Raw genomic sequence first — 26916 nt, forward strand, 5'->3', positions numbered from 1 at the left:
TCTGGAACTCTGTTTTCCCAGAGGAAGTTGAAATGTCCTAGGCCCCATCAGAGCTCTTTTCCTGTGCAGGTATCCCCACCAGGCCAGGTGACTCGCCCAGGTTCTCCCAGCCACATGAACTGGGAAGCAGCCACTTCATGTTCCAGGTGTCCTCCAAGGAGAAATTCAATGGCTCTCCCATATTAAACCCTGTGGTCAGGACCCAGAGGCCTCTGGAAAATCGGGAAATCCAGGCAGCAGTGGAGAAGGAGGGGGCCCCTCCCCTAAGGCTGGAAGTCTCCAGGGGACAGGGGGATATGTTACTCAGGCTCTTCCCTGGCCTCCCCCAGGGCTCAGACCCAGGCCCAAGCTGTAGAGATTGTGGGCCAGGCTTCTTCCCTCCAGACAGCAGCCCTGGGTTGTAACAGGACTAATGGTGGAGCTGATGTGGGCTGATGGTGGAGCTGTAGCCAGCAGCAGTGTGGTATCTGCAGTGCACATGAGCTCTAGAGTCAGCCAGGCCTGGTTTATGCCCTGGTTCTGTCTCTGGTTTGCTGTGTGACCTTGGGCAACTTCCTTTACCCCTCTGTGCTTCAGTTTCCTTCTTTATAAAATGGGAAAAATAATAGACTCTACCTCACAGGGTAGCTTTATAATATAATAAATACAATAAAATAATAGTAATAATAAGTATGTGGACTGGGTGCTCCCCTGCCCTTTTAGCCTCCCTGACACCCTTGGGGGCAGGTATTACCACAGCTACAGAAGCTGGAGCTGCAGTCTGGGTCTTGCCAACAGTCACGTGGTCAGGGGGTGATGGAACTTTTTTTTTTCCTTTTATTTTATTTTTTTACTTTATTGAGATGTAAATCACATACCAACAATTCATCCATTGGAAGTATACAATTCAGTGGTTTTTAGTATACTCACGGATATGAGCAACTATCACCACAATCAATTTTAGAATATTTTCATCACCTCAAAAAGAAATCACATACCCTTTAGCTATCACCCCAACCCTCATCCCCTGACCCCCTTCTAGCCTTAAGCCAGAACTGAGGTTTGAACCCAGGTCTGTCTGTCTCTCTTGTAAGTGCCCCTCAGCCTCTCCCAGCTGAGGGATGGGCAGAAGTCCTGCCCAATGGGAAGCAGAATCTGTAGTGGCTGAGGCAAGGGGGAACCCTGATCCACGCAAATAGCTCCGAAGCAGGAGAGCAAGGCAGCCCACTGCTCTGCTTAGTGCTGGCTGCTGGCTTCTCCCTGGCCCTGTTTCCAGGGAAAGCAAGTGAAGGTGGCTTCTGCAGCCACCTTGCAGCAGGGCAAAGAAACGGGAGATCTTCAGGTCTCAGGTTTCCAGGGTCCTCTCTAAACTCGCCTCTGACTATGCACTTGGCTTTGTTTAAAACCCTTTTATAGCTTCCCAGAGCAATGCCCATGTGCCTCTGAGGTCCTCCTGATCTGAGTCCTGCTGACCTCTTGAGCTTCAGATCCTGCCCTCTCCCACTCCTACCTAAGTTCACTGCTGCCTGAACCTTCTCATGTCCCATCTGACCTGTTTCTTTTCTTTGGGAAGTCCTTTGAACTTGTCCTGGTTGACAAACTCCTGTTTTACCTTCAAAACCCAGGTCTGGGAACCCTTCTCTATCCATGCTTCCCCTGCACGTGAATGGGTGTGTCCCTTTCACACCAATATTAGGTTTCTTTGATTTGGCTTAAGTGCTGTTCCTGCTGCTTCTGCTTTTTTATGAGTTTGGATTCCAGACCCTAGCACACGGCTGACACTCAATATGTGCTTATTCAGTGGATGGGTGGAAGTGAGACCCCAAAAGGTATCAGGCATCACGCATAGAGAGAGGGAGAGGTGCTGTTGCCGAGCAATCAGCAGCCTGTAGCTGCTTAAGGGCCTGGATCCCTTCAACCCCCAGCCTACTGCTCGCTCCTGTCCTGGGACTTCCCCAGAGGCTTCAGCCCAGGGTGCTCCCTGGACAGGCCCTGGGCCTGCACCCATCTACACCGGCACTGGGGTGGGAGGTTGAGGCAAGCATCTAAGAGAGTGAGGCAAGTCTGATTTGTTAAACAAACCAGATTTCTCTGGGGTCATTGTTCTATTCTCACCTCCTTGGATCCAAACGTAGAAGAAATAACCCAAAAGCCACTGCCATAGAGTCCATTCCGACTCATAGTGACCCTATAGGACAGAGTAGAACTGCTCCATAGAGTTTCCAAGGAGTGCCTGGTGGATTTGAACTGCCAACCTTTTGGTTAGCAGCCGTAGCTCATAGCTCTTAACCACTACGCCAGCAGGGTTTCCGTAGAAGAAACAGTAATGATAATAATGGTAGTAAGAGGAGCTGACATTTAATGGGACCCCCTGGGTGACGCAAATGTTTAACGTGCTTGGCTGTTTGAGTCCACCCAGAGGCACCTCAGAAGAAGTAGATCTGGTGATCTACTTCCAAAAAATCAGCTATGGAGAATTCTGTGGAGCACAGTTCTAACCCTGATACACACGTGGTTGCCATGAGTGGAAATCGACCTGACAGCAAGTGGGTAGGGTTTTTGGTTTAGCATTTCATGAATGCCTGCTATATGCTACACTCTGTGCCAATTATGAACATTGTCTCCAGTCCTCACAATTCACATGAACTGGCTGTGACTCACCTTTCCAACAGTGGAAACGGGTGCCGAGAAGGAAACGGTCTTGCCCAAGGTCACACAGCTCTTAAGTGGTAAAGACAAGCTTTGAATCTTGGTCTGTGGTGCCATAGGCTGTACTGTTTCCACCATGGACTCGTTTGGTGGGGGAATGTTGTTCCATGGACCCTCTGCCCAGATGTCAGGGGAGTAGTTTCCCCTTAAGGTCAGGCGTGGGCTCCCCACACCCTCCTGGGGGACTCTGCCTGCAGGAGGGGCTCAGACTGCTGTGATCGTAGGTATGGGTGTTGGGGTGTGTGTGCGCTAGTTTCTTATGTTTATGCAGGAGAGATACACACACGGAAAAATACTAATGGTAATCACACTAATATGAACAGTGATAATGGTAACAGCAGTAACAATGGTAACCAACATTTCTGGGTGCTTACTCACTGTTCCCGGGATTGTGCTGTGTCCTTTACCTGAACTATCACATGTAGGTGGAGTGGGCAGTGGTTAAGGGCCAGGCCTCGGTGTCAGGTGGGTTGGTTTGGAATCCCAGGTCTGCCAGGATTGGACTTCAAGAAAGTCACTTGACCAGTCTGACTGAGCCTCTACGTCTTCATCTGTAAAATGGGTTAAGTCTCGGACTTGTGAAGTTGTTGTAAGATGAAATGGTACCATGGACGTAAAGCATTTACTAGCACAGAGCCAGACTCGGTGGGGGGGCCTTCAATGCTGGGAGCCAGTGTGCTGATGCACTCACTATGGAGGGTCTGTGTGTGTGAGTGTGCTGACACAGCCACTATGGAGGCGTCTGTGTGTGTGAATGTGCTGATGCACTCACCATGGAGGGTCTGTGTGTGTGAGTGTTCTGACATAGCCACTATGGAGGGGTCTGTGTGTGAGTGTGAGTGTGCTGACACAGCCACTATGGAGGGGTCTGTGTGTGAGTGTGAGTGTGCTGATACAGCCACAATGTAGGGGTCTGTGTGTGTATGAATGTGCTGACACAGCCACTATGGAGGGGTCTGTGTGAGTGTGTGTGTGAGTGTGCTGATACGGCCACAATGACGGGGTCTGTGTGTGTGAGTGTGCTGACACAGCCACTATAGAGGCATCTGTGTATGTGAGTGTGTGTGTGAATATGCTGACACAGCCACTATGGAGGGGTCTGTGTGTGAGTGTGTGTGTGAGTGTGCTGACACAGCCACGATGGAGGGGTCTGTGTGTGTGTTGACACAACCACTATGCAGGGGCCTGTGTGTGAGTGTGCTGACACAACCACTATGGAGGAGTGTGTGCAAGCGTGCTGATAACCCACTATGGAGGTGTGGGTGACTGTGTGCACCTGTGCTGGTGTTGGGGCCTGATTGATGGTTGTAATGGGCACTTGTGTCCATTATGCGAGGCGTTGGGTGTTGAGTGTTTTGTTGAGTGGGAGATTCATAGGGGGGCCCCCTTCCTGGCAGGATCCCTCTGGGGCTGGTTCAGCGGCTGCCAGGCTCTCAGACAGAGGGGGGTGCTCTGGGCCGCTCACGGGGCGGGGGAGGGGTTGCCGTTCCAGACACTTCCCCACTTGTCACCAGCTCAGATCATCCCCCTCCAGGGCTTGTGCAAGGGGATCTAGTCCAGCTTGTCCCCTCCTTCCGTCGCCCAGGGGGCCCCCTGTGACTGGCACCTTCAGTGCCCCTGTGCCGAGGGCTGAAAGAAGGGGAGGAGGAAGGAGAAAGGCCAGAGGGGTCCCTGAGGCTTCCGCCGCTCTGGCTCCGCGCAGGCCGAGACGTTGAATTCGTCTGAACGCTAGGGGGCAGTGTGTCTGTTTCAAAGAAACTCTGGCGGGCTGTGCAGGCGGAGTGCACACATCGACACAGGCAGGAGCGCCCGCACTGTAGAGGCGCCCACACCCACGCGCGCACGGGTATGGATGGCCCCGGCAGAGGCGCACACTCCACACTCACAAAGCAAGCAAGCACGCCGGGGCGAGGCCACCACACACACGGAGGCACAAACAGAAACGTACAGGCCCAGAAAAACAAGCGGGTGGAAGGAACAGATAGCCCCCAACCGGAACACACACACACACACGTGCAGAAACACACCCAGTTGCCCTGCTGCCTTCACACAGCCAAAGACAGAACACAGGCACATGCTACACTCCCGCACAACGTGCCTAGTGTGAGGGAAAGGTGACCAGACACACATCCTTAACAGAGACACAACCGGGCCAAACACACCCTCCTTTCAGACACTCACACCCCTTGTAGACCTAACTGTTGGAAGCGGACCCAGAAAAATACTCCCACACCCCCCTACCTGGAGTGCACAGAAGTATTCCACAGGAAACCTGCCCAGGTGTGCAGGGGACCCCCACCCAACCCCTGAGTGAAGTCATGCCTCAGCCCTGTGCACACCCTAACCAGGATCTCCCAGACTGCAGGATTGTGGGCCATTCTTTCCATCCCCCAGTGCCCACCCCAGGGCCCCAGGTGCATCCAAGCCTTTCCCCATTCCCCACAGACACGTGAACACAGGCTCTTGCACGTGGGTACTTCTGGAAACACCCACAGTCCATGAGTCCAGAGATGCAGGGCTGACCATATATGTGACCCAGAGTCACAGGCTCTTGCCCATGCAGGGTCCTCTGCCTGGCCAACGTTTCCCCCACCAACTCCCCTTTCTGCCCAGGGGGGCTCATGGTCTCCCCTGCTCCAGGCCCCCAGAGCTCTGGGGCCCTGGGGGCTTACCCTGGCCCTTCATTTCTTTGGGCTGAAATCAGCCAAGCCTCAGTCTTTTCTCCAGCTCTCACTTCCCTGTCACTTTGCTAAGTAATAATTTCCATGTCCAATTCCATTTCTTTTCTAGTTCTGAAACCTCTAAGCTATCAGCAAGAGGATAGTTCACATGAAAACTAATTACACAAAATCAATATTTAATCACAGACCAACAACCTGATCCTGCAGAAAAATCCTTTTAAAACTCCACCGCCCTGTACAAATACTTCTTCCTGCTGTTTATTTATGGACCCCATTTTTGGTGGGAGTAATTTTCATTTTTAATTTCAAAAGAAAAAAATATATATCTGTAGACATCCACCACACAGAGGCCTCTGGAAGGGCCTCAGAAAGGACCTAGGATCTGAGCTGGCTCCAGCTCCTTGAGTTTTAAAGTTGCTGGGTTTTATTGTTGTCTTTTTGGGGGGGGGGGGGGCGCTGGGAGGGAAGAGATGGTTTCTTCGAAGTGCCTTAAAACTTTTCTTCCTGGCCCCCTCGCCCTAAATTGAACCCATTTTCCTGGCGCTTGGGTTTGGGAACATCCGGCGTCTGCCTTCTCAGCAGCAACTCCGGGGAGCAATGAATCCGAGCGCACGACGTGGTAACTTTTTAACTCGAGCCGGCGACGGTGGAGTGCGTAATCTGAGGTTTTTACATAAAAAGGGCTCAGGGGTTGGTTTTATTATAACGTTTATTTCATTTCAGATTTCATGCGCAATTTAGCAAACGCTAGACAGACTTGGGCAATAAACACTTTCTTTTGTTGGGGGGGGGAAGGCATTTTTATACACCATGCTTAATTTTATTTAGATTTAATAGCGATATCAGGGGCACTTCAAAGAAAGTTCTTTTTTCACCCTTTCTAAGAATGCCAGCCCCCTAGCAAAATCGCCTCGCGCTATTTTATGGCAAAGAATTAAAGGCCTTCTCCCCTTCCTCCCTTACACACACTTTAGGGAGGAAAATACACACACTCACGCTCATCAAACCCCAGCACCTCTAATTCTCAACTTCTAATTGCAAGATAGATTTCAGCCTCGGTGGGAATCAGGAAGATCTAAACATTTTAACGAAGATTATGGGGGATAAATATTTCATAAAAGAGCAGGGCAGATATTAAATTACTCCTATTGATTTTGGTATCACAACCCCATTCCGTTTCTTGGCCTCTTCAGCTTAATTGATCTCTTAAGGAACCCACCCTCGCGCCCGCAGAGGGCCCGGGGCTTGGCCAGAGCGCCCGGTGTCCCCGGAGCAGGGTGCTCTGGCCGCCCGGTGCGCCCTCTGCGCGCGGATCCTCTCGGGGCTCCCAATCGCCTCGCCTTGTCGCTGGGCTCAGCCGAAGTCTCTCTCCCCACCCCCTACACACACACGCATAAGGGGCCAAGTGGTCGTGGCTCCTCAGGGCGGAAGCCGGCGATCGCGAGCCGAGAACCCTAGACAGGCGGAATTAAGAACAATCGTGCGCGCCCTTCGGAGGGAGGAGCGAGCAAGCCCTCGGGTCCCTAGGGTAGAACCCTAACTCCAGGGTTCCCAGTGTGTTTTCACCTCCAGGAAAATCCCAAGGCCAGCTAACTTGGGCACCGCTAAGAAGCAAACGGAGCTGGAGAGCTAAGGGTTCGCCCCAGGGCTGAAGCGCGCCGACACTTAGCTACTTTCCTTTGCTAGTCCAGGGGCTTTGCCTGGCTACCCCATTGTCTGAGCGCCCGGTACCGCTCACCGCCCACCTCCCCGCCCCCTGCCCACCCGGCGGGTCTCGCTCCAGTTGGGGGTGGGGAGTTGGGGACGGTGTGAGTGGGGAGGGGGGTGAACAAAGCCGAGCTCCTGCCTCTCTCCTCCGCCGGCGCCCTCGCCAGCCCGCTGCGCCCCGAGGCCAGGGCGCGCCCCCAAAGCACTGGCGCCGGACTTCGAGGAGAGGCGGGCGAGGGTGACTCCGGAGCTGGGCAAGTGCGGCATCTTGGCGAGGGCCTCAGCAGCCAGGCCCCAGGACCACCTTAAGAACGAGCCCCGCCCCGGGCCCAGAGCTCCGGCAGCGCTGATTGGTGCAAATGTAATGGCTGAAATTGATTGCTGAAATGCAAAACTTGTTGCTGCTTCTCCCAGCGCTGGGCGAGAGGCAGACACCGAGAGGGGAGCCGAGACCCTCGGAGCGCCCCACGCGGAGCCCCCCCCGCCAGCCGGGAGAGGGGTGCGTGGACCCCCCCCAGAGCTGCCCCCCCCCATTCCCGGCTCGTAGAGCGCAGCTGGAACGCCTTAACCTGCTAGCCCAGCGTGGCCTCCCAACTCGCGGACGCCCCCCTCCTCCGGGTCCGAGGGGACTCGCGCAGCACCTCGGCGCGGAGGCAAGGAACCGAAGCCTCGGAGCAACCCAACCCTTCGTCTCGCTGCCCAGCGGCGCCTGGAACAGGGCGCGGAGTCTCCCGCTAACTCAGAGACCAAACAGCGGAGGACAGGAGACGCAGCCGGTGGACGTGGCCGCGAAGCAGCGCTCCGGGGGCGCAGCGCACCCGTCCGGGAGCGGGGGAGCCTCGTCTTCCCCCGGACCCTCCGCTTCAATCCCGGACGCCCGCCGCCTACCCAGCTCCGCTGCGCCCTTGGCTCAGAGGCCGGCGCGGGCGATGCCGAGTGGAGCCTCCAGTCCTCCGACCCGCTGAAGAAGCAGCCTCAGCAGCCACTCGCCTTGGGCCTCAGGAGACTGTGCGAGCGGATCGTGCTCGGCGGAGGCTCGGGCTGCCGAGCGCGGGGACTCCGGGGGGAGGGGGGAGGGACCGCTCTGACGGTTCCCGGGCTCCAGCCGCGGCTTTGAAGGGTCTCCCTCCCCGACCCCTTCGCAGCTCCGTCACGGACTCCGGGAGGCTGCGGGCGGCGTCCTGGGGCTCCCCACCCGACCCGATCGGACTTAAGAAGGTGATCGCTCCGCTCTCCCTCTCCCCTTCCCGTCCGCTTCCCGCTACTTAACTTTTTGTCTCCACTCACCCGCGGCTTCGTCCCCTCCCCTTAAACCCACCCTCAGCTGGGTCAATTGCCGGAGGCATGTGCCCCCCAGTACAGCTCCTGGAGGTTCCGCGGCCCCGCAAGATGTGAGAGCGGCTCGCGCTGGGCAGAGCCAGAGCTTCAGAAGAGGTGCTGATAGCCCCCAGACTCCCCACGCCAGGAGAGGTGTCGGTGCGCGCTGCGCCCCGGCGGTGCTGAGCGTCCGGGAGCGCGGAACCCAGGGCCGGAACGAGTAGCTGGCCGGAGGCGCGCCGCGGAGAGCAGGCTGTCATGCCCTATTGATCACCCCCGCCCCCCGCCAAGTATGTTTGGGCTGGACCAGTTCGAGCCCCAGATCAACAGCAGGAACGCTGGCCACGGCGAGAGGAACTTTAACGAGGCCGGACTGAGCATGAACGCCCACTTTAAGGCCCCGGCTTTCCATGCGGGGGGGCCCTCTGGCCCGGTGGACCCTGCCATGAGCGCGCTGGGCGAGCCCCCGATCTTGGGCATGAACATGGAGCCGTACGGCTTCCACGCGCGCGGCCACTCTGAGCTGCACGCGGGGGGGCTGCAAGCGCAGCCGGTGCACGGTTTCTTCGGTGGCCAACAGCCGCACCACGGCCACCCCGGCAGCAACCATGCGCACCAGCATCACCCCCACTTTGGGGGCAACTTTGGCGGCCCGGACCCGGGGGCATCGTGCCTGCACGGGGGGCGCCTGCTAGGCTACGGCGGCGCCGCTGGCGGCCTGGGCAGCCAGCCGCCCTTTGCCGAGGGTTACGAGCACATGGCGGAGAGCCAGGGGCCCGAAAGCTTCGGCCCGCAGCGGCCGGGGAACCTCCCGGACTTTCACAGCTCGGGCGCCTCGGGCCATGCGGTGCCAGCCCCATGCCTGCCGCTGGACCAGAGCCCCAACCGGGCCGCCTCCTTCCACGGCCTGCCTGCCTCCAGCGGCTCCGATTCTCACAGTCTGGAGCCTCGGAGGGTGGCGAACCAAGGAGCCGTCGACTCGCTGGAATACAATTATCCGGGCGAGGCGCCTTCGGGACATTTTGACATGTTTTCGCCCTCGGACTCCGAGGGGCAGCTGCCTCATTACGCGGCGGGCCGCCAGGTTCCCGGGGGCGCTTTCCCGGGCGCCTCCGCCATGCCTAGAGCCGCGGGCATGGTGGGCTTGTCCAAAATGCACGCCCAGCAACCGCAGCAACAAACGCAGCAGCAGCAGCAACACAGCGTTTTCTTTGAGAGGTTCGGCGGGGCCCGCAAAATGCCTGTGGGCCTAGAGCCTGGAGTGGGTTCCAGGCACCCATTAATGCAGCCTCCCCAGCAGGCCCCGCCACCACCGCAGCAGCAGCCCCCGCAGCAGCCACAGCCTCAGCAGCCGCAGCAGCCGCCGCCGCCGCCGCCAGGGCTTCTGGTACGACAAAATTCGTGCCCGCCTGCACTTCCGCGGCCCCAGCAGGGCGAGGCAGGCACGCCCAGCGGCGGCCTGCAGGATGGGGGCCCCATGCTGCCTAGCCAGCACGCGCAGTTCGAGTACCCCATCCACCGGTTGGAGAACCGGAGCATGCACCCATATTCCGAGCCTGTGTTCAATATGCAGCACCCCCCTCCGCAGCAGGCGCCCAACCAGCGGCTGCAGCATTTCGACGCTCCCCCCTACATGAACGTGGCCAAAAGGCCGCGTTTCGACTTCCCGGGCAGCGCGGGAGTGGACCGCTGCGCCTCGTGGAACGGCAGCATGCACAACGGAGCGCTGGACAACCACCTCTCGCCCTCCGCCTACCCGGGCCTGCCCGGTGAGTTCACGCCGCCTGTGCCCGACAGCTTCCCCTCGGGGCCACCCTTGCAGCACCCGGCTCAGGACCACCAGTCCCTGCAGCAGCAGCAGCAGCAGCAACAGCAGCAGCAGCAGCGCCAAAACGCGGCCCTCATGATCAAGCAGATGGCGTCGCGGAATCAGCAACAGCGGCTGCGCCAGCCCAACCTGGCTCAGCTAGGCCACCCCGGGGACGTGGGCCAGGGCGGCCTGGTGCACGGCAGCCCCGTGGGCGGCTTGGCCCAGCCGAACTTTGAGCGCGAAGGCGGCGGCGCGGGCTCTGGGCGTCTGGGCACCTTCGAGCAGCCGGCGCCGCACTTGGCGCAGGAGAGCGCGTGGTTCCCAGGCCCGCACCCGCCGCCAGGAGACCTGCTGCCCCGCAGGATGGGCGGCTCCGGCCTGCCGGCTGACTGCGGTCCGCACGACCCGGGCCTGGCGCCGCCCCCTCCGCCTGGCGGCTCGGGGGTGCTGTTCCGGGGCCCTCTGCAGGAGCCGCTGAGGATGCCCGGAGAGGGCCACGTGCCCGCGCTGCCCTCGCCGGGCTTGCAGTTTGGGGGCAGTCTGGCCAGCCTTGGCCAGCTGCAGTCGCCCGGGGCCGGGGTGGGGCTTCCCAGCGCGCCCTCGGAGCGCCGGCCTCCGCCGCCTGACTTCGCGGCTCCCGCGCTCGGGGGCCAGCCGGGCTTTCCGTTTGGCGCGACTAGCCGGCAGGCCACGCCGCACAGCGGCCCGGGCGTGAACTCGCCCCCGAGCACTGGCGGGGGCGGTGGCAGCGCGGGCGGCGGCAGCGGAGGGGGCGCATACCCTCCGCAGCCGGATTTCCAGCCCAGCCAGCGCGCCTCCGCCAGCAAGCTGGGCGCGCTCTCGCTAGGTTCCTTCAACAAGCCCAGCTCCAAGGACAACCTGTTCGGCCAGAGCTGCCTGGCTGCGCTCTCTACCGCCTGCCAGAACATGATCGCCAGCCTCGGGGCCCCAAACCTCAACGTGACCTTCAACAAGAAGAACCCGCCTGAGGGCAAGAGGAAACTGAGCCAGAACGAGACCGACGGCGCGGCCGTGGCCGGCAACCCGGGCTCGGATTACTTCCCAGGAGGGACTGCCCCTGGGGTCCCGGGGCCCGGAGGCCCGTCGGGGACCAGTAGTAGCGTCTCCAAAGCCTCGGGGCCGCCCAACCCACCCGCCTCGGGGGACGGCACCAGCCTCTCTCCCAACTACACCCTGGAATCCACGTCGGGGAACGATGGCAAGCCTGTCCCCGGGGGCGGCGGCCGGGGACGGGGTCGCAGAAAAAGGGACAGTGGTCACGTGAGCCCTGGGACTTTCTTCGACAAGTATTCGACTGCGCCAGACAGCGGGGGCGCGCCAGGGGTGAGCCCAGGGCAACAGCAGGCACCAGGCGCGGCCGTCGGGGGAGGCTCTGCGAGCGAAGCGCGCGGGGCGCCAACGGCCCACGAGAAGGCACTCACATCGCCATCGTGGGGGAAGGGGGCCGACTTGCTCCTGGGGGACCAACCGGACCTCATGGCGTCCCTGGACGGCGGGGCCAAGTCGGATGGTAGTTCCCCGCACGTGGGAGAGTTCGCCTCGGACGAGGTGAGCACAAGCTACGCCAATGAGGACGAGGTGTCCTCCAGCTCTGACAACCCCCCAGCCCTGGCCAAAGCGAGCCGGAGTCCTCTGGTGACCGGCTCGCCCAAACTCCCGCCCCGTGGGGTGGGTGCAGGGGAACACGGACCGAAGGCCCCCCCGCCCCCGCTCGGCCTGGGCATCATGTCTACCTCTACCTCGACCCCGGACAGCTACGGCGGCGGCGGGGGCACGGGCCACCCCGGCACGCCGGGCCTGGAGCAGGTCCGGACCCCAACCAGCAGCAGCGGCGCACCGCCCCCCGATGAGATCCACCCCCTGGAGATTCTCCAGGCGCAGATCCAGCTGCAAAGGCAGCAGTTCAGCATCTCCGAGGACCAGCCCCTGGGACTCAAGGGCAGCAAGAAGGGCGAGTGCGCCGTCGGGGCCTCGGGCGTTCAGAATGGTGACAGCGAGCTGGGCAGCTGCTGTTCCGAGGCCGTCAAGAGCGCCATGAGCACCATCGACCTGGACTCGCTGATGGCGGAGCACAGCGCCACCTGGTACATGCCCGCTGACAAGGCCCTGGTGGACGGCGCGGACGACGACAAGACTCTGGCGCCCTGGGAGAAGGCCAAACCCCAGAACCCCAACAGCAAAGAAGGTATATGTGCGCGCGTCCTCCTTTTCACCTCACCCGTGACCCGCGCCTCCCCCACGGCAGGCTTTAGCATCTGCACTGAAGGCTCAAGAGGGGTGGGTCCCCTGGGGTTAGGAGGGCCCTGGGGGCCCTCTTAATTCCCTACTTGGACGCCCCCTCCCCCCACCCCGCAGGTGCTGCCAGGTAGATCCTAGTTCTACAGGACAGTAAGAACTTAAATGGTAGCACAGCCGAGTGGGGGTGGGGGTGGTCATTGTAGAGCTTTATACCCGTGTTCCCCCCCTCCCCAGAGTTTTAGCTGAGTCTCCTGGCGCTGCGCAGCACTCAGAAAACTAGGCTTCCTGCATTTCACACTCAGAACCCCCCCCACCCCAACATTCAACCCACTGCCACCTTTTAGTTGTGTGTTCCCCTTCCTGGCAGGGACACCTGGGAAGTTGTGTTACCCATCCCCCATTCCTAGTTCGCCATCCCTCAGCTTGAGTTCTCCTAGGTGCTGAGCATCCTTAGAAAAAAAAGTTACGGGCTCAGTGTCAGCAGCATCACTCAGAGGCGACACCTGATTTGACATTTGTTCCTAATGAATAGCGGTTTTGTCTCTTCTTAACTATTAGAGTTTCATTGAAAGACTAGAGACCTGTCGGGGTTGTAGGAGGCAACCAGCCTTTTCCCCTGGTGAGTCTCCAAATCATTGAGGGAGGGGAGCCATGGGGCCATGGGACTGGGAGGGGTCTGCTTAACAAAGTCCAGACCATGCATCATTTGTGTACAGGAATATGGATACATATTCGTAAGACACAAAGGACCCGCGTTTGTCAATATTTCGCTTGGCTTTGGTGACAGATGTCCAGTCCCAGCCCTCGTTTGCATTCTAAGCACCCTGGAGGCCTTTCAGGTGGGAGGGGTGTGGGCGAGTTAGTAAATGGACCGCCATTCCAGTTAAAGTGATAACAGTTCTTTTTAACCTAAAGATATCAAGGGCTTTTTTTTTTTTTTGAGCAGTTCATGTCTTTTTAAAATTAGGTAACATTTCCCCCTTTCCTACCTTTTTCTTATAAACTACAGTTGAATTCCCTGGGTTTCACTAGGCAGAATTCACTAGGAGCCTCTGGCTGGCAATTTAACCCTGGCTTTTAAGAAATGTGTCCCCTGATTCTTGTCCTCTCTGATACTTCTCTCCTCTGCCTTGATTCTCCTAGCCCTCCCCACGTCCCACCATCTCTTGACCCTGGATTTAAGGTGAGAGTAGGTTTTAGGAGAATGTGTTGGGCATGGGGGTGGGGTAGGGGTGGGGAGGAAGGAGGAGGGTAAGGAGGCATGGGGCAGGAGTTGGGTGGCTCAGAACTAGGGGCTTTTTCAGGCTCCCAGTCTCCCGTAGCCTTCCCGCTTAGGTTTTCTAATTCATGAATGTGGCCCGCTGCTTTTCTCTTTGTTCGTGGTTACTGCCCAGCCTGGGATGCTCTCTCTCATTTGAAGCTGGGTGTTTAGCATGCACAGCAGACACCCAGGCCTGCATCAGCATTCTCCAAGCTTCTCCCAGGGAAGGCCATAAATTGGTTAGTTTGGGACCCTCAGCTTCTTCTCCTGTTTTTCCCCCTCCTTTTTAAAATGGACTTGGACACAGCATCCTACTTGCCTGGCCCCCCTTCTCTTTTATTTTCTTGTACACAACATCTCGATCCTGCCCGATCGATAGCTGGTTAGCACAAATCTCAGCCCCTGTCACTTCTACCTGGCTTGGCCTGTCTACCCCTCCACCTTCCTTCTTCCTGACCCTCCCTCCCCTAAATAATTAAGAATATATCGGCCTAAATGGAGTGAGAAAAGTTAAAAACAAACAAACCGACCCAATTCAGGAAATGAATAATAATTTTTAAAAAAGCCAGTAGCGCTTGCAGGCTGACTCTTTCCAAGGGCCTTCATAGACTAGGTGGAGAGATTCAGGGTGGTGTTTGTTTAATGGGATTTCTTTAAACGTGTCTGTCCACCCCTTTAGCAGTCCAGCTTATCTTCCTTTACTGGAAAAAAGAAAAAATGAAAAGAAAGACACAGGCTGTGAATGAAGAAATGTCATTAAAGAAATGTTTTGTTTGTTTCATTATCACAGTCAGATGATCGAAAATAATTTTGGGAGCAGATGCTAGCCACTTCAGGGTTGATTTCCCCTGCAAGCTAAAAGCACAGGGGAGGCCTGGGACTTCCTTCAGGGAAGGGTGGAGGGGCTGGCCGCCTTATAAGCATAGGCAGGGACACTCACTTGACCTCCTTTGTTTTCCGTTCTGTGATGTGGGAAGAACGGTTTCCTAGATAAAGCCCCGAATTGAGGTCACTGGCAGACGCTGCAGCCCCGTGGCTGCTAGTTAAGGCTTTATAAGGTATCCGCATCTGACGCCCGCTCCCTCACTGGTAGTAAATAAGGATGATTAAACTTTTCATTATGATAACACCCTGCGGTTCCATCTGCACACGTTGTATAAATAGGTACACAGAGTCTTCTACCAGCCCCCGAGTCCCCTGGCTGAAAATCAGAGTCAAGTGTACCACCTCGAAACAGTCGAAAGATTTTTTTAATGTAAAACGTTCTGCTTTTCCGTAAACAAACGCACAGGGTCCCACTAGCTATGGCCCCCGTGGTGTCCAGAGGCTTGAAATTTATCTTCTCTCCAGGTTCCAGTCCCAGCAAGCACTTTTTTTCATAACCTCCCTCCCCCCTTTCAGGCACAGCCCGTTGGGGTAATGATATTTTATTTTGTCACGCCATAAAACATGCCAGTACTAATGTGATTAAATATTAACACTGTTTCTGAAATTTCTTCGCTCTGATGACAAAATACTAGTCGGTATTTAACAAAATGATCCGTGTTGGGATTGGAGGAAAGGGATAAGTCTTCAGAACTACAGGAGGCATGTAGCCACTGGGACATGCCTGATTGTCTTATGGGCTTCAGATGTCCTTTGGTGGGGAGGGAACTCGCCTGGCAAGTTGCATCCCAGCAAAGTCTAGGCCAGAGTCACATGTGTTGAGTTTTTGACGAGGAAAGGAGCCTCTCCAAATTACGTGTCTCCTGACTTCATCTACCCCACCAAGCAACTTTTATATAATGAAACTCTACATCTGATCAGGGTGCTCTATCTGCACAAAGTTGGGGTGGGGAAAGCGTGAGGTATGGAAAGGGAAAAAAAAAAAAAAACCTAGCCTCAGTTTAGGCCTATTCCGCTATCTATTAAATCAGTAAGGATTACATGAATTTAAAAATAATTTGGAAAGTTGGCCACCTATCTTTGTAATAGATGTGTGCCTATGAAGGAATTTCAAGACAGCTAGAGAAGAAGTAATGATAATTATAGATAATGGATAGTAAGTCCCAAAGAGTGTTTTTACCCCCCTCCCGCCCCTTACAGTTTGCCAAACTGGAATTAGCCTCATTCTGTAATAAGTTTATCCTTGCCCAACTTCCTGTGGGTCGCTCTCAATCTTGAAATCCAGAGCAATCTAGAAATGCTTTTTCACACACCCTGACATGGGATTAGGTCTCGGTATATGCTCTGCCTGCAAGCCTACCCTTTTTGGAAGTATGATATTTTTACAGTGATGTGGGTGAAATTTTTGGAATTTCATGCTTCTCACAGTATTCCAGTCGGAACACAGTAAGCAGGGCTGAGAAATACTAGGCAGGCAGGACTTGAACATGGCATTTCTTTAGACATGGGGCTGGCCGGGGGGTGGTGGGCTGGTCCTAGGTTCAGAGCAAAGCACTGATTTTCTGGCTTGGCTTTCCCCTTCTCCCCACACTGTGAAGAGAATTTTCCAGTCTCCCTTACATTTGTTTTGGGAAAGCAAGGATCCTTGCAGTCCTGTTTCCCGGAGAAATCGCCCAGCACAGGATGCATGCCTCCTTGTGACTTTTGCGCCTCCGGAAGATGTAACCCAAAACTTCACAGGTGTTAATCAGGGGTAATGTAAACAGATAGGGCCCCTTTGTGCAGCTGACATTCGGGGCTGCCTGCTCCCTGGCAAGTCCAGGACATACAACTACTGTTGTTTGGTGCTTGTTTAATATTTCATGGCTGTAATAAACCTGTCTTCTTTGCCCGCCTCCCCACATAAAACCCCAACCTAGCCCACGTCTGCAATTATACGTTTCTCCTAAATATTAATAAAGGACAAAGATGTTTTAAGGGGGCTGCAGCTTAGTGGTGTTGAACTTGTAATGGTTTCTGCCCCTGGATTTTTCCTAGCTGTTTTGATTTTTTGATTTTAAATACCCATTGCCTTCTCGTGTGTAATAGATAGTTCTGTATTCCTATCTAAGATATATACTTTTTTTTTTTTTTTTTTAAAGATGAAAGGGCTTTCCTTGAGGATAACTTTCTTTAATGTAAATTCATTTAGATTTCTGGTAGGGCCCTTCAGCCAAAGTAAGAGACTGTTGAAACTACTTCTGTTTTATGGCGTTTTCTAGGGAAGGAGTGAGGGTTGATTCATCTAATTTCTCTTTCTAGCAATTCAGTTCTATGATTCTTGATACGACTTTGTTTGCCTGACAGAGGTAGTTAAATTTCCACCAAGAATCTTAATAGGTACTGAAAATACAGCTTGCCCTCGCCAAGAAGTTACTTGATACCCTCTGCTGTTATAAAATATACACCTTTAATAAACAGCCCGAGAGGGCTTGGTGAAACTGGAGGAGGGGAATTCTCCCCACTGTTCAAGGGCTAACTTGAATGTATAGCTGGGTTTTCACAGGATCACTGAAACTCCCTCCATGCTGGGAAATGTAGCAAAAATCGCTGGTGACTCTTTTCACTCCACTCCGGTAACAGTAACGCAGGATCGTGTTCTTTGCTCAGGGAGTGATCTTCTTTGCCTACAGCATTTAGGGAGATACATGCTTCTAGCAAGGAGTACTGTATTTACTTCTCTTTGGTTAATTTTAGAGATTAAAAGGCCGCACAGCTTTATGTAATAGGATCAAATGTCAGGGGAGTGTGTGAGGGCAGGCAGGCCGCCCAAGTGCATCCCGACAGAAAAACACCAAACTCCCTTGGGTCAGAGGGGACCCGGGTTTATTGGGGCCCCTATAACCAGTGGGGTGTACCTTTCATCCTTCCCTCACTGCCCCTCTTGCTTGTTCCCCCCAGTTCTTTAGTCTAGAGGGGCTGGAATCGCCCAACTTCATCCTCTTGAGTCAAGTCAGGGTTTTGCCTTGCTGTGGATGTGTTTGTTTGAGGACGCTGTCTATTTTTAGGTGCGTCTTGGGTGGACAGATTTGAGTGTGGGCTTTGATTGCTTGTGGCGGAGATGTTGATATATACAGGAGTGTGTGATTGAGAAGAGAGCCAGTTGGGGGACATTCGTGAAGTTTCCTTGCCTTTTCACATATACTGCAGCAAAATGAAGTGGTCTGGGGGTCGGCTTGCAAGAGGATGGTGGGGTGGGTGTGAGGTCTCAGCGTGTTGCCGGCAGTGGAGGAAAGCAGGGCCCTGTGCAATTCAGCATGTGACGGAGCCCCCCTCGTGCCCCCTCTCCCCACCCCAGTACATGCACATAAACATATGCATGGCCCCGAGTATTTCCACCAAATAATCAAATTACTCCTGTAGTTTACCTTCAATCTGCATTCTGTAGGCGAGTGGGGAAGTTGCTAAACCTTCCTCAGTGGCCTTCGCTGACAAGCTCTGGTTTTGTCAGGGGCTGAGTGATCTCAAGTCCTAAAAATAGAGGGAGGATTTTGAAGATCCTAATTACAAAATCTTGGCCTCCCGGGCCTCCTAGGCCATGGGTGACTTTGATTGGGAGTGTTTAAGGAGCAGACATGCGTCTCCCCCTTGCTGGGTTTTGTGTGTGAGCGTGTGGTGTGTGGAGGTGTCTCTCTGGCTGAGTTCAGCTGAGACCACCTTCCAGCCAGGAGTGGAATCTTTGAATGAGTCTACCCCCATCACCCCCCAGTTGTGAGAAGCGGACGCTGCTTCTCATTTATGGAAAAACCCTCTCCTCTATTGTAATCTTTTGGTACGAACGATGTGGAGACAACGCTGGGCTTTCAAATTAGTCATGGCCGCCAAGGCTGCATGGACCCTCTGTGTCCCGTTGCACAAGAGCTCAGCCGGCAGCCCCCAAATCAGTGCCTCTCAGGCACCCCAAGGGCTGGGAACAGGACCTGAGGGGAAGAGATGATCCTGGAACCATGGCACATTTCGCTCCATGGGTCACCCAGTGCCGAGGCGGCCTGGATCGTTCCCTGCCATCTTCTGCCAACAGGCCAACACGCCAGCTCACACCCATAGCAGCCATGCTGGTGGCCTCACACTGGAATCAGTTATTCTGTAGGATGTTAGTGAGAAGATGCCTGCCTTGTGGATGTGGCTTCAGAAGGGAAAAAAAACCTCGAACTTATTTTGTGACCAGGATAGAAAAGCCGAGTTAAGTTCGGTCTACTTCAGTGGGGAGGGACATTTGAAAGACATCATTCTCTTGGGGTGTAATGATTATAGGGCGCTGCGGTGGCCCCCTTTGTTTACTGGTCTGCATTTTAATCAGCCAGCCTCAGAGGTTCGGGTGGCAGGTGAGGGAGTCTGTGCCCAATGTGGTTTTTTCCAGAAAGGGCACGGGGGAGAAACTGTTATCACAGGCCTCTTTGCCTCTTAAAATCCAAGGCGGCTCTTGAAGGTGACCAACAGCAGTGAGTTTTGGCCCTGACAAAGCCACATTGGACTACCCCCCCTCCCCCAGGTACCTGTGGAGTGGGGGGTCTGTGGTAGCCACAGCATCCCAATTCTCGTGCTCTGTCTTGGCTGAGAAAGCTGGTAGATTTTCATAATCCCTGCTTGCTTGCGAAGCTTGGATCAGAGAGAAAACTTTATAGTGGTCATGTGTGTATCCTTTCACGATTTATACATCATCGTAGGGACCCAAACGCCCTTTAAACACAAGGCAATTGAATTTAACAATTTGGAGGTCTTAGCACACCCATGCCAACAATCTGGCTCTCTCTGAATGTCCCAGAAGGAATACCTTACATGGAAGGGGCTTGTTCAATACTGGAGAAAAACCCAATAACCACTCTAATACAAACTCACATTATTGGAGAGGAAGCAGGTTTTTCAATCTTTAAAGCTCACAGATCCAGCCAGCTCAGGTTGCCCCCCTTCCCTGAAATCTCCATCTTACAGCCTGTTCTTGACATGTCTGTGGAAAAATCTTGGACTCCTCACAAAACATTTGGCCTTGGGGTTCCTGTTCTTTCAGTGGCTTCTGACTTTATGGGTGTGGTCTGACTTATCTGTGTGGGCTATGGTTTGGGTGAAGGCAGCTGTGTTGGAACATGGTTTAGGGAAACAGCAAGACCCGTTGGTAAAGGCATATTTGGGTTCCATTGCTGTTGAAGGGCTTTGGGAAGTTGGGTGCTTTGAAGACACCCGGCAGGGAAGTAGATTCTCTCAAAGTGATCTCAACAGTTACTCAGAAATAGACTGCCTTTGTCATGCCTTTGGAGGAAACGTGAACTGACTTTGGTGCAAAGGCATGTCTGCAGCCTGATTTCTCCTCTGCTCCTTCTCCCAGCACCCTGTCTTATGAGAACTAGGTGGCCTACAGATGCCTTCAGTCCTGAGGATTTAAAAATCCATTTTTCCTTCTTGTTGCTGGTACTAATTTTGAAGAGTGTTTGGGCATAAGGGTTTTTCATTTGACCTTAAAGCTGGGGACAAGAATTTCACCTTAACAACCTAGTCTCGGCTGTTTTTCTGATGCTGTTGGCTTTTGTGTGGTGTCACTGGGGACAGCCATCTGCCCCAAAGTTGAGGGTAATCGGGTGCTTCGTCTGGTTCTGCTGGTTGTATTTGGGGGATTGGGGAGTGTGAGGTGACAGTAAATGAAGTGAACCCATCCACACACACACACACATGCACGCACACCGCTAGCTGCTCGTCCGGTGCAGGGTGAGGTGTCAAAAAGATATGACCCTTTTCAGTTATTGTGAAGCGGTGTTTTCAGACGCCTTTGGATCTTGGAACACAAGCATTGTCGGATGATTGGCAAGGACCACAGGGAATAAGATACTTCTGAGGGACCATCTTACCATCAGAGAGGGGTAGGGTGCAGTCAGCAGAAAACCTAGCCAGGTTTCGAAATCCCTGAAGCCCAGACTTCTGCAGAAAGCAAGGGTTGATTGAGGATTTGCAAAGAAGTCAGTGTGTTCTACGCTATCCATGTGGGCTGTTTGAAAAAGTCCTTGAAAATTCTAGAGTTTGACTCCTGATACGAGCACCCTGCCCTCCTTTTCTACAAGGTGGAAGGCAGAGAGAGAAACACCCCCAGTGAGGATGACTGGATGGAGATTGGGGTGCGGTTTATTTTCTTGGAGGAGGGGTGGTAAGGGGATGGATGGAGAGCCGGGGAGAGGTACGTCCACATGGGTTGAAATGTTATTTACCGACTCTTGGAGTTACGGAGTGGAAAATAATTTATAAATGTAGAAGTCATTTATAACAACACCTCCTGGAGAAGGCTGGGGGGTGAGTGAATTGCTTGGGGGCGGGTGTCGGCCATCATCAAGGACAGAAAGTTCTTGGCTGTGCTTTTCCTGCTGGGCCTGGGCCTCCCAGATGACCACAGATGTATGGAAGAAATATACATGGAGGACCCAGCCTGAGACGGGATGAATGTATCGTAGGGCTGTTCACAGTCAGGGGCTGTTTCCGTTTAGTTAGTGGCCAGCACAGGGGATGAAGACCCAGACAGGAAATGGATGGGTCCAGGCTGAATAACATGCCTGTGGCCAACTTCTTTTGCAGAGGCGCTGACCCCATGTACCTCTTTCCATACAAGAGGGATGCTAGGGGGTGAGAAAAAGGAGTGGCCATTCCCCTGGTGACCCTGTAAGGTGGCCCCTGAGGACTCCCTCCCAGCCCCTAGCCCCTTGGGGGATAATCTCAGCTTTTATAGACATTACAGGCAGGCCCTTCTGCCTGGAAATGCCAGTGTGCCTCCAAGTGCTCTCCCATACAGTTATAGGATTTTTTCCTTTTTCTGAATGGCAAGCAAAAAAGGGAACTAAAGTTAAATGATGAATTAGCAAAAGGAAGATTCCCCAGATTCACGAGAAACCAAGTGCGGAAAGGAACTGGTGAAATTAGTCTCTTCTTTCCTCCCCATCAGGAGCCCTTAATACTTTTGTACCGAGGCTTAATTGGCTAAAAACAAATGGACCATTTTCATCTCCTGCAGTGGAACTTTCGGTGATTGTTTAGTATTGGAGGGAAGGAGGCTATGGACCAAAATTTGGCTTTTTTAAACAGTAGCAATTTCACGATCCTTACACCGTGACTATTTCTAAATTGTCCGGGCATGAAGCTTTGGATGCCTTTTGCTGGTTTCTGCTCTCGAGTGCACAAGACACGCATGCACACACAGGCCTGAGAAGAAATGAAAAATATATATATATTTTTTACCCCCAAGAAGAAGCTTGTATAAAGTTTGGGCCTCTTTCAGTTTTAAGTAGAGGTTTATTGATCTCAGTGTGGCTCATTTTCACCGAATTTGTAATCCTGTTAGACCCTCGGGAGAGACAGGATTAATTTACTTGTACATTTCACTATTTTGGGTCAGTTTAGTGAATAAGCATTTATTTTGTGCTCAGTGTGTATGAAACATTTTGCTTGGGTTAGGATCGTGCGTGTGTGCGTGCACGCGTGTGAGTGTGTGCATTCACGGCTGGCTCACTGGCACTGAATGAAGGCCCCAGACGTGGTTCCCACCACCTCCCCAGGACAGAAAGAGATGTTGCATGGCGCCTCCAGTCATCACTTGTCAGGGAGGAAGAGGAAAAAGCCCACTCGGTTAGCACACCCAGTCTCCCAGAGCCTCAGCAACAGCCAGAGAACATGGGCTTCCTTCTGAAGCCTACCTTTTCGGACCCCTGAAACTTTCCGAGGGTTAATTCTCAGTTGCCTGGGAGCTGAGTGCTGACGTGGGGAAGCATCTCGTCACACCAGTGGAGGGTGGAGAACTGGGAATCTTAAACCTCTTTGGAGCACCTTCCATTCCACCGTCTTGACAAATGGCGGTGGTGGGGATGGCGGGGGGCGGGAGGAGTTCTAACTTTTAGAGAAACGCATGGTTTGACTTCCATAGAAGGAAGAAAAAAGTATGTGTAAGCCTTGAAAGCAGGGAAAAGGAACAACAAAGCAAAGCAGCCCTCAGCCTTGGCCTTTCCTAGTACCGAGTCTCAAAAGGGGAGCGTGCGTCATTTTGACGGCTCAGGCTCTTCAGCCTGGCTTCTCCAGTGCCCCTCTCTTCCTCTCTGGGCTCCCCACAGTCTTCTTGTCTCTATTTCCAGATGATGGGTTAAAATTCCACCTTTATTTATTTATTTTAGAAACCAGGGTTTGGCCCTAACAGCTTTAGAGCCAACGGTTTCCTTGATACCCCCCTTCCCCCCATTTGCTTAATTTCTTTTGCACACCCATTTCTACTAGCAAGGGCCTGGGTATTTTCGGCGCTGAGCCAGCCTGAAACGAACTTGAGGCACTGAGGAAACAGGCCTTTGGAGAGATGAGGATACAATTTCTTTTTTTATGTGGGCCTGTTAAAGTCTAATGGATATTGGTGTCTGGCCTTAAATTTGGAGAGGGTCTTTATCTAACCCTTAAAACCGAGGTCGTTTCCGGTGATTACAACACCCCAGGCCAGGCCACTAAATCTTACAGAGGAGGACCATGGCGGAGGGGACATGAAAAGGGGCACACCTGTTACCTATATCAGCTATAATTATGACATTTCTGGACTTCTGGTTTTAAAGGAAGAATTTATGGGTTGGCCACGCCGGAAGTGAGCGGCCTGCGGCGTTCTGGCTCTGGGCAGAGAAATCACAGGAGCGCCACGCTTGGTGCACAACACAGCCCCTACATTTCTTTAATGAATTAATTCAGCTCCCCGACATTTGGTATTAAGTAAGTGGTTATTTTGAGACTGTAAGAGAGAAAGAGCTGGAAGGCTTTTTTATTTTTTTATTTTAACTTTTTAGAAGAAAGAAGTAATGCGTTTTGAAGTTTGCGACGCCTCAGCGTCCAGGCTTGCGTTGTTGTGGGGGAGGACGAGTTTGGTGCGACGTGGCAGACCGTGGCTGAGCTGCCTGCCCCATTCCAGCCTGTGTTTTTGCTTCTCCATGGAGGGTTTTTTTCCGTTGTTACAGACAGTGGAGGCCACAACACCCCAACTCCATGCCGTTTTGTTAGGGACTATTGTTTAGATTACTCTCGCTTTTCAAATGGAGAGAAACTCGATTTAATGGGAAAATAGCGGTATTACTAGCTTGGCGTGTTTGCCTTAGCATTTAAAAATAGTTTGTTTTCATATCCCGAATTTTATTCTTTCCTTGTTTGATGGAAACCCGTGTGTGTGTGTGTGTGTGTGTATGAGTGAGATGGATACTATCACGTGTATCTCTATACATGTATACAGTTAGATGGTTGCAACCCGGCAACCCAAAAACAGTTGCAGTTTTACAGCTGGCTAAAGGGACCCAGGGCATTTGCTTCTAACTTAAACCATCTTGTCCCTTCCTCCCGGATCAGCACACCACTTCCAACCTCCCCCCGCCCCCACCCCGAACCTCCCTCAGCAATATTTATTTCTTCCTTAAAAAAAGGAATGCTGGCCTGTTTGCTGAGGTCCCGGTTGGAATAGATTTTCAGGGGTTATGTATTAAATGTGTTTGAGGGCGATTTCAACCCTCAGCCTGGTTGTCCCAGTACTAATGGTAGCAGGGCCTATTACAGAGAGGCAAAGAATATTGTAAATGGCTTAAGCAGAAAAACCATTTAGATAAAAATGCAATTTTCCTTTCTGCATAGAGTGCTAAGAATTAATAGCACATTCTTTCTAAATGGGTATTTTTATATTATATTTTCCCCCTAATGAAATTCTTTTCCCAAACAGAAGCATGTTTCATTTTAAACTTTAGGGTAAAATTGATCTGTTTTTAAGCCTGCAGAAGCTGGTATCCCAGTTTTCCGCAGGAGGACCCCTCCGTCCTGCTCTGTGCCCAAGATTTTTGAAGTTCGATTGCGCAGGGGATAGTCAATGGTGGTTCTGTTACTGAACTGTCCACGTTAAGGCCTAAAATCGGGAAGGGGGCTGGGTTTGCCCGCATTTCGGTTTTTCCTTCCTTCTTTCTGGGGTGGTTTTGGGGTGTTCCGTGGTTTCAACAAATAGATGTGCGTGGCACTGGTTGGGCCTGGTTGGGGAGGACCCCATTGCCCTTGTCCCAGGGAACTTCCCATAATCCTCTTGGTGTGTCTCTCTCTCCCTGGCCCCTGCACTGCTGCAGGGAAATCCAGGTACCCATTATCCTTTACGCGATGGCTGGGGAAGGGGTTTCTTTCAGCCCCTGAGTACCCATCGAGGGGCGGCTCCAGGGGCTGACTCTCTGCCAGAACATATGTGGTCATTTTGGGGGGAGTAGAAATTCCAAACTTCTTAGAAGGCTGACTTCATGCATACCAGCAGAAGCTAGTGGAGGAATATTGTGGAAAGACTTTGGGAGCTTGCTGCGCTGGCTGCCGTGGGCCAGTGTCTGCTGACCTAGTGTTCCCTGCCTGGGTATGTGGACGTGGAGATACTTGGGAGACTTGCACTGGCAACTTAGGTGTCAGACGTGAGGGCAGTTAATTCTGCAGTGTTGCAGCACAGAAACATTCAGAAACACATGCTTATAGTTTTCACCATCCAGGTAGCAGCAAAGTGAAAGTTTAGGTAAAATTTTAGAGTGCGGAAGACCTTCTTCCCTATTTGCGCCTCCTCCCCATAACATTTTCCAGCTGAGGGAATTATGGCCCAGAGAGGGCAGGCAACTCAGACAAGGTCACACAGCACAGCCACAGAGCAAGGATTGGACTATAGTGGACCCTCACCTTGGTCTTCTGTTCCTTCCCTTTGAGCCTCTCACCTGAGAGCTAGGATCTGATTTTGTCTCTCTAAGCCTTGCACAGACCCAGAGTTGGGTTTTCCTTAAACCAGAAGTTTCTAGACCGTTTGGAAAGCACCATGATACTGATAACCCTGATGAAAGCAGCAGTTGTTGCCCTTCCTCTTATGGAGATGGGTGGAGCCATGTTCAGGAGACAGACAATGCTTGACCTTGGGGAAGACATGGCAGCACCGTATTCTACCAGGCAGGTGGTCTGAGTTTCAGGCCTGGCCCTTTGCTTCTGAGGAGCTGTATGACCTTAAGATAAGCTACCACAGCTTGCTTTCCTCATCCATAAAGCTGTAAAAAGGTAAAAGAATAATGCTTACCTCAAAGAAATATGGAACCCTGGTGGCATAGTGGTTAAGAGCTTGGTTGCTAACCAAAAGGTTGGCAGTTTGAATCCACCAGCCACTACTTGTAAATCCTATGGGGACAGCTCTACCCTGTCCTTATAGGGTGGCTATGAGTCAGAATTGACTTGTGGGCAAAGGGTTCTTTTTTTTTTTTTTTTTTTCCATAGAAGCATTGTGAGGACTAAGTAGGATACTAGCTAGCATTATAATGACGTGGTTAAGAGCACAGGCTCTGTAGTTAGACTACCTGGGCTAAAACACCAGCAACTCCATTTCTTTGCTGTGCGACTTTGGCCATGTTACTTAACCTTTCTGTGCCTCCATTTTCTCACCCATGGAAGAGGATAATAATTGTTTCTACAACATGGGACTGGGAGGATCCAGAGAGTTAATACATAAAGGAGTTAATACTCAGAAGACTGCCTGACACAGAAGAAACGTTATGCCAGTATCAGCTTTTATCGACTGCCTACTGTATGCCAAACGTTTCCTATGCGGTGTGTTGACGAACCTTTGAAGGCATGATAGTGTTGCTGCTATTATTTGCCCCACTTTAGGAATGGGGAAACTGAGGCGCACAGAGGCTATGTAACGTGTCCTCAGTGAGACAGTACTGTAGGCTACAGTGGAACTGTGCCAGGCTATGTGCTGGGCTTTTAGCATGGGGTCTGGCACTGAGGACTTGCTCATAAATATTTCAGTGTCATAGAGCAGGCCCCCCTAAGTCTTACGGTTGGGCCTGGGGTTGAGGGTCGTGTGCATACCCTCTCCTTGTTTGGGGCATTCAGGCCCTGCACAGACCTAGATGGGCCCATCCACCTGGTGTGGCCAGGTGCAGTCAGGCGTAGTCAGGCACAGGTCACTGGTGGCAGGACAGCAGCACTGAGGTATTTTTCTTCTGCCTGACAGCTCTCCCTGCGTTCCAAAGGAACAGTTCCCTGATATGCGTGAGTAATGGTCAGCCTTCTCGTTGAAGGAATTCATGAGATGAGCTGGTCTTCGACCTCTGAGCACTTTGCCAGGAGCCTGCGCCAGCCATAAACAATCTGGGAGCTGGCAATAGAAAAATTAAACCCCTGTGTCTGGCGCCTTGGGAACCTGGCAGATTTGGGTTGAGCAGAGAAGAGAGTGTGAGAGCGAGTGAGCTTGAGAACAGATGAGCACCCTGGCCCCAGGTGAGAGA

The 26916-nt window shown here is 53.2% G+C and overlaps 1 protein-coding gene across 1 annotated transcript in view; it reads left to right on the forward strand.

Moving 5' to 3' along the window:
- The first annotated feature begins 8685 nt into the window (after positions 1-8685).
- MN1 (MN1 proto-oncogene, transcriptional regulator) overlaps positions 8686-26916 on the forward strand; it is a 50606-nt gene continuing 32375 nt past the window's right edge. Inside the window, exon 1 of the mRNA XM_049866273.1 lies at positions 8686-12409. Within this exon, the coding sequence (XP_049722230.1) occupies positions 8686-12409 (3724 nt within the window). The remainder of the gene's footprint in view (positions 12410-26916) is intronic.

The sequence above is a fragment of the Elephas maximus genome, chromosome 22, assembly GCF_024166365.1.
Source record: "Elephas maximus indicus isolate mEleMax1 chromosome 22, mEleMax1 primary haplotype, whole genome shotgun sequence".
In the NCBI taxonomy this organism is placed as follows: domain Eukaryota; kingdom Metazoa; phylum Chordata; class Mammalia; order Proboscidea; family Elephantidae; genus Elephas; species Elephas maximus.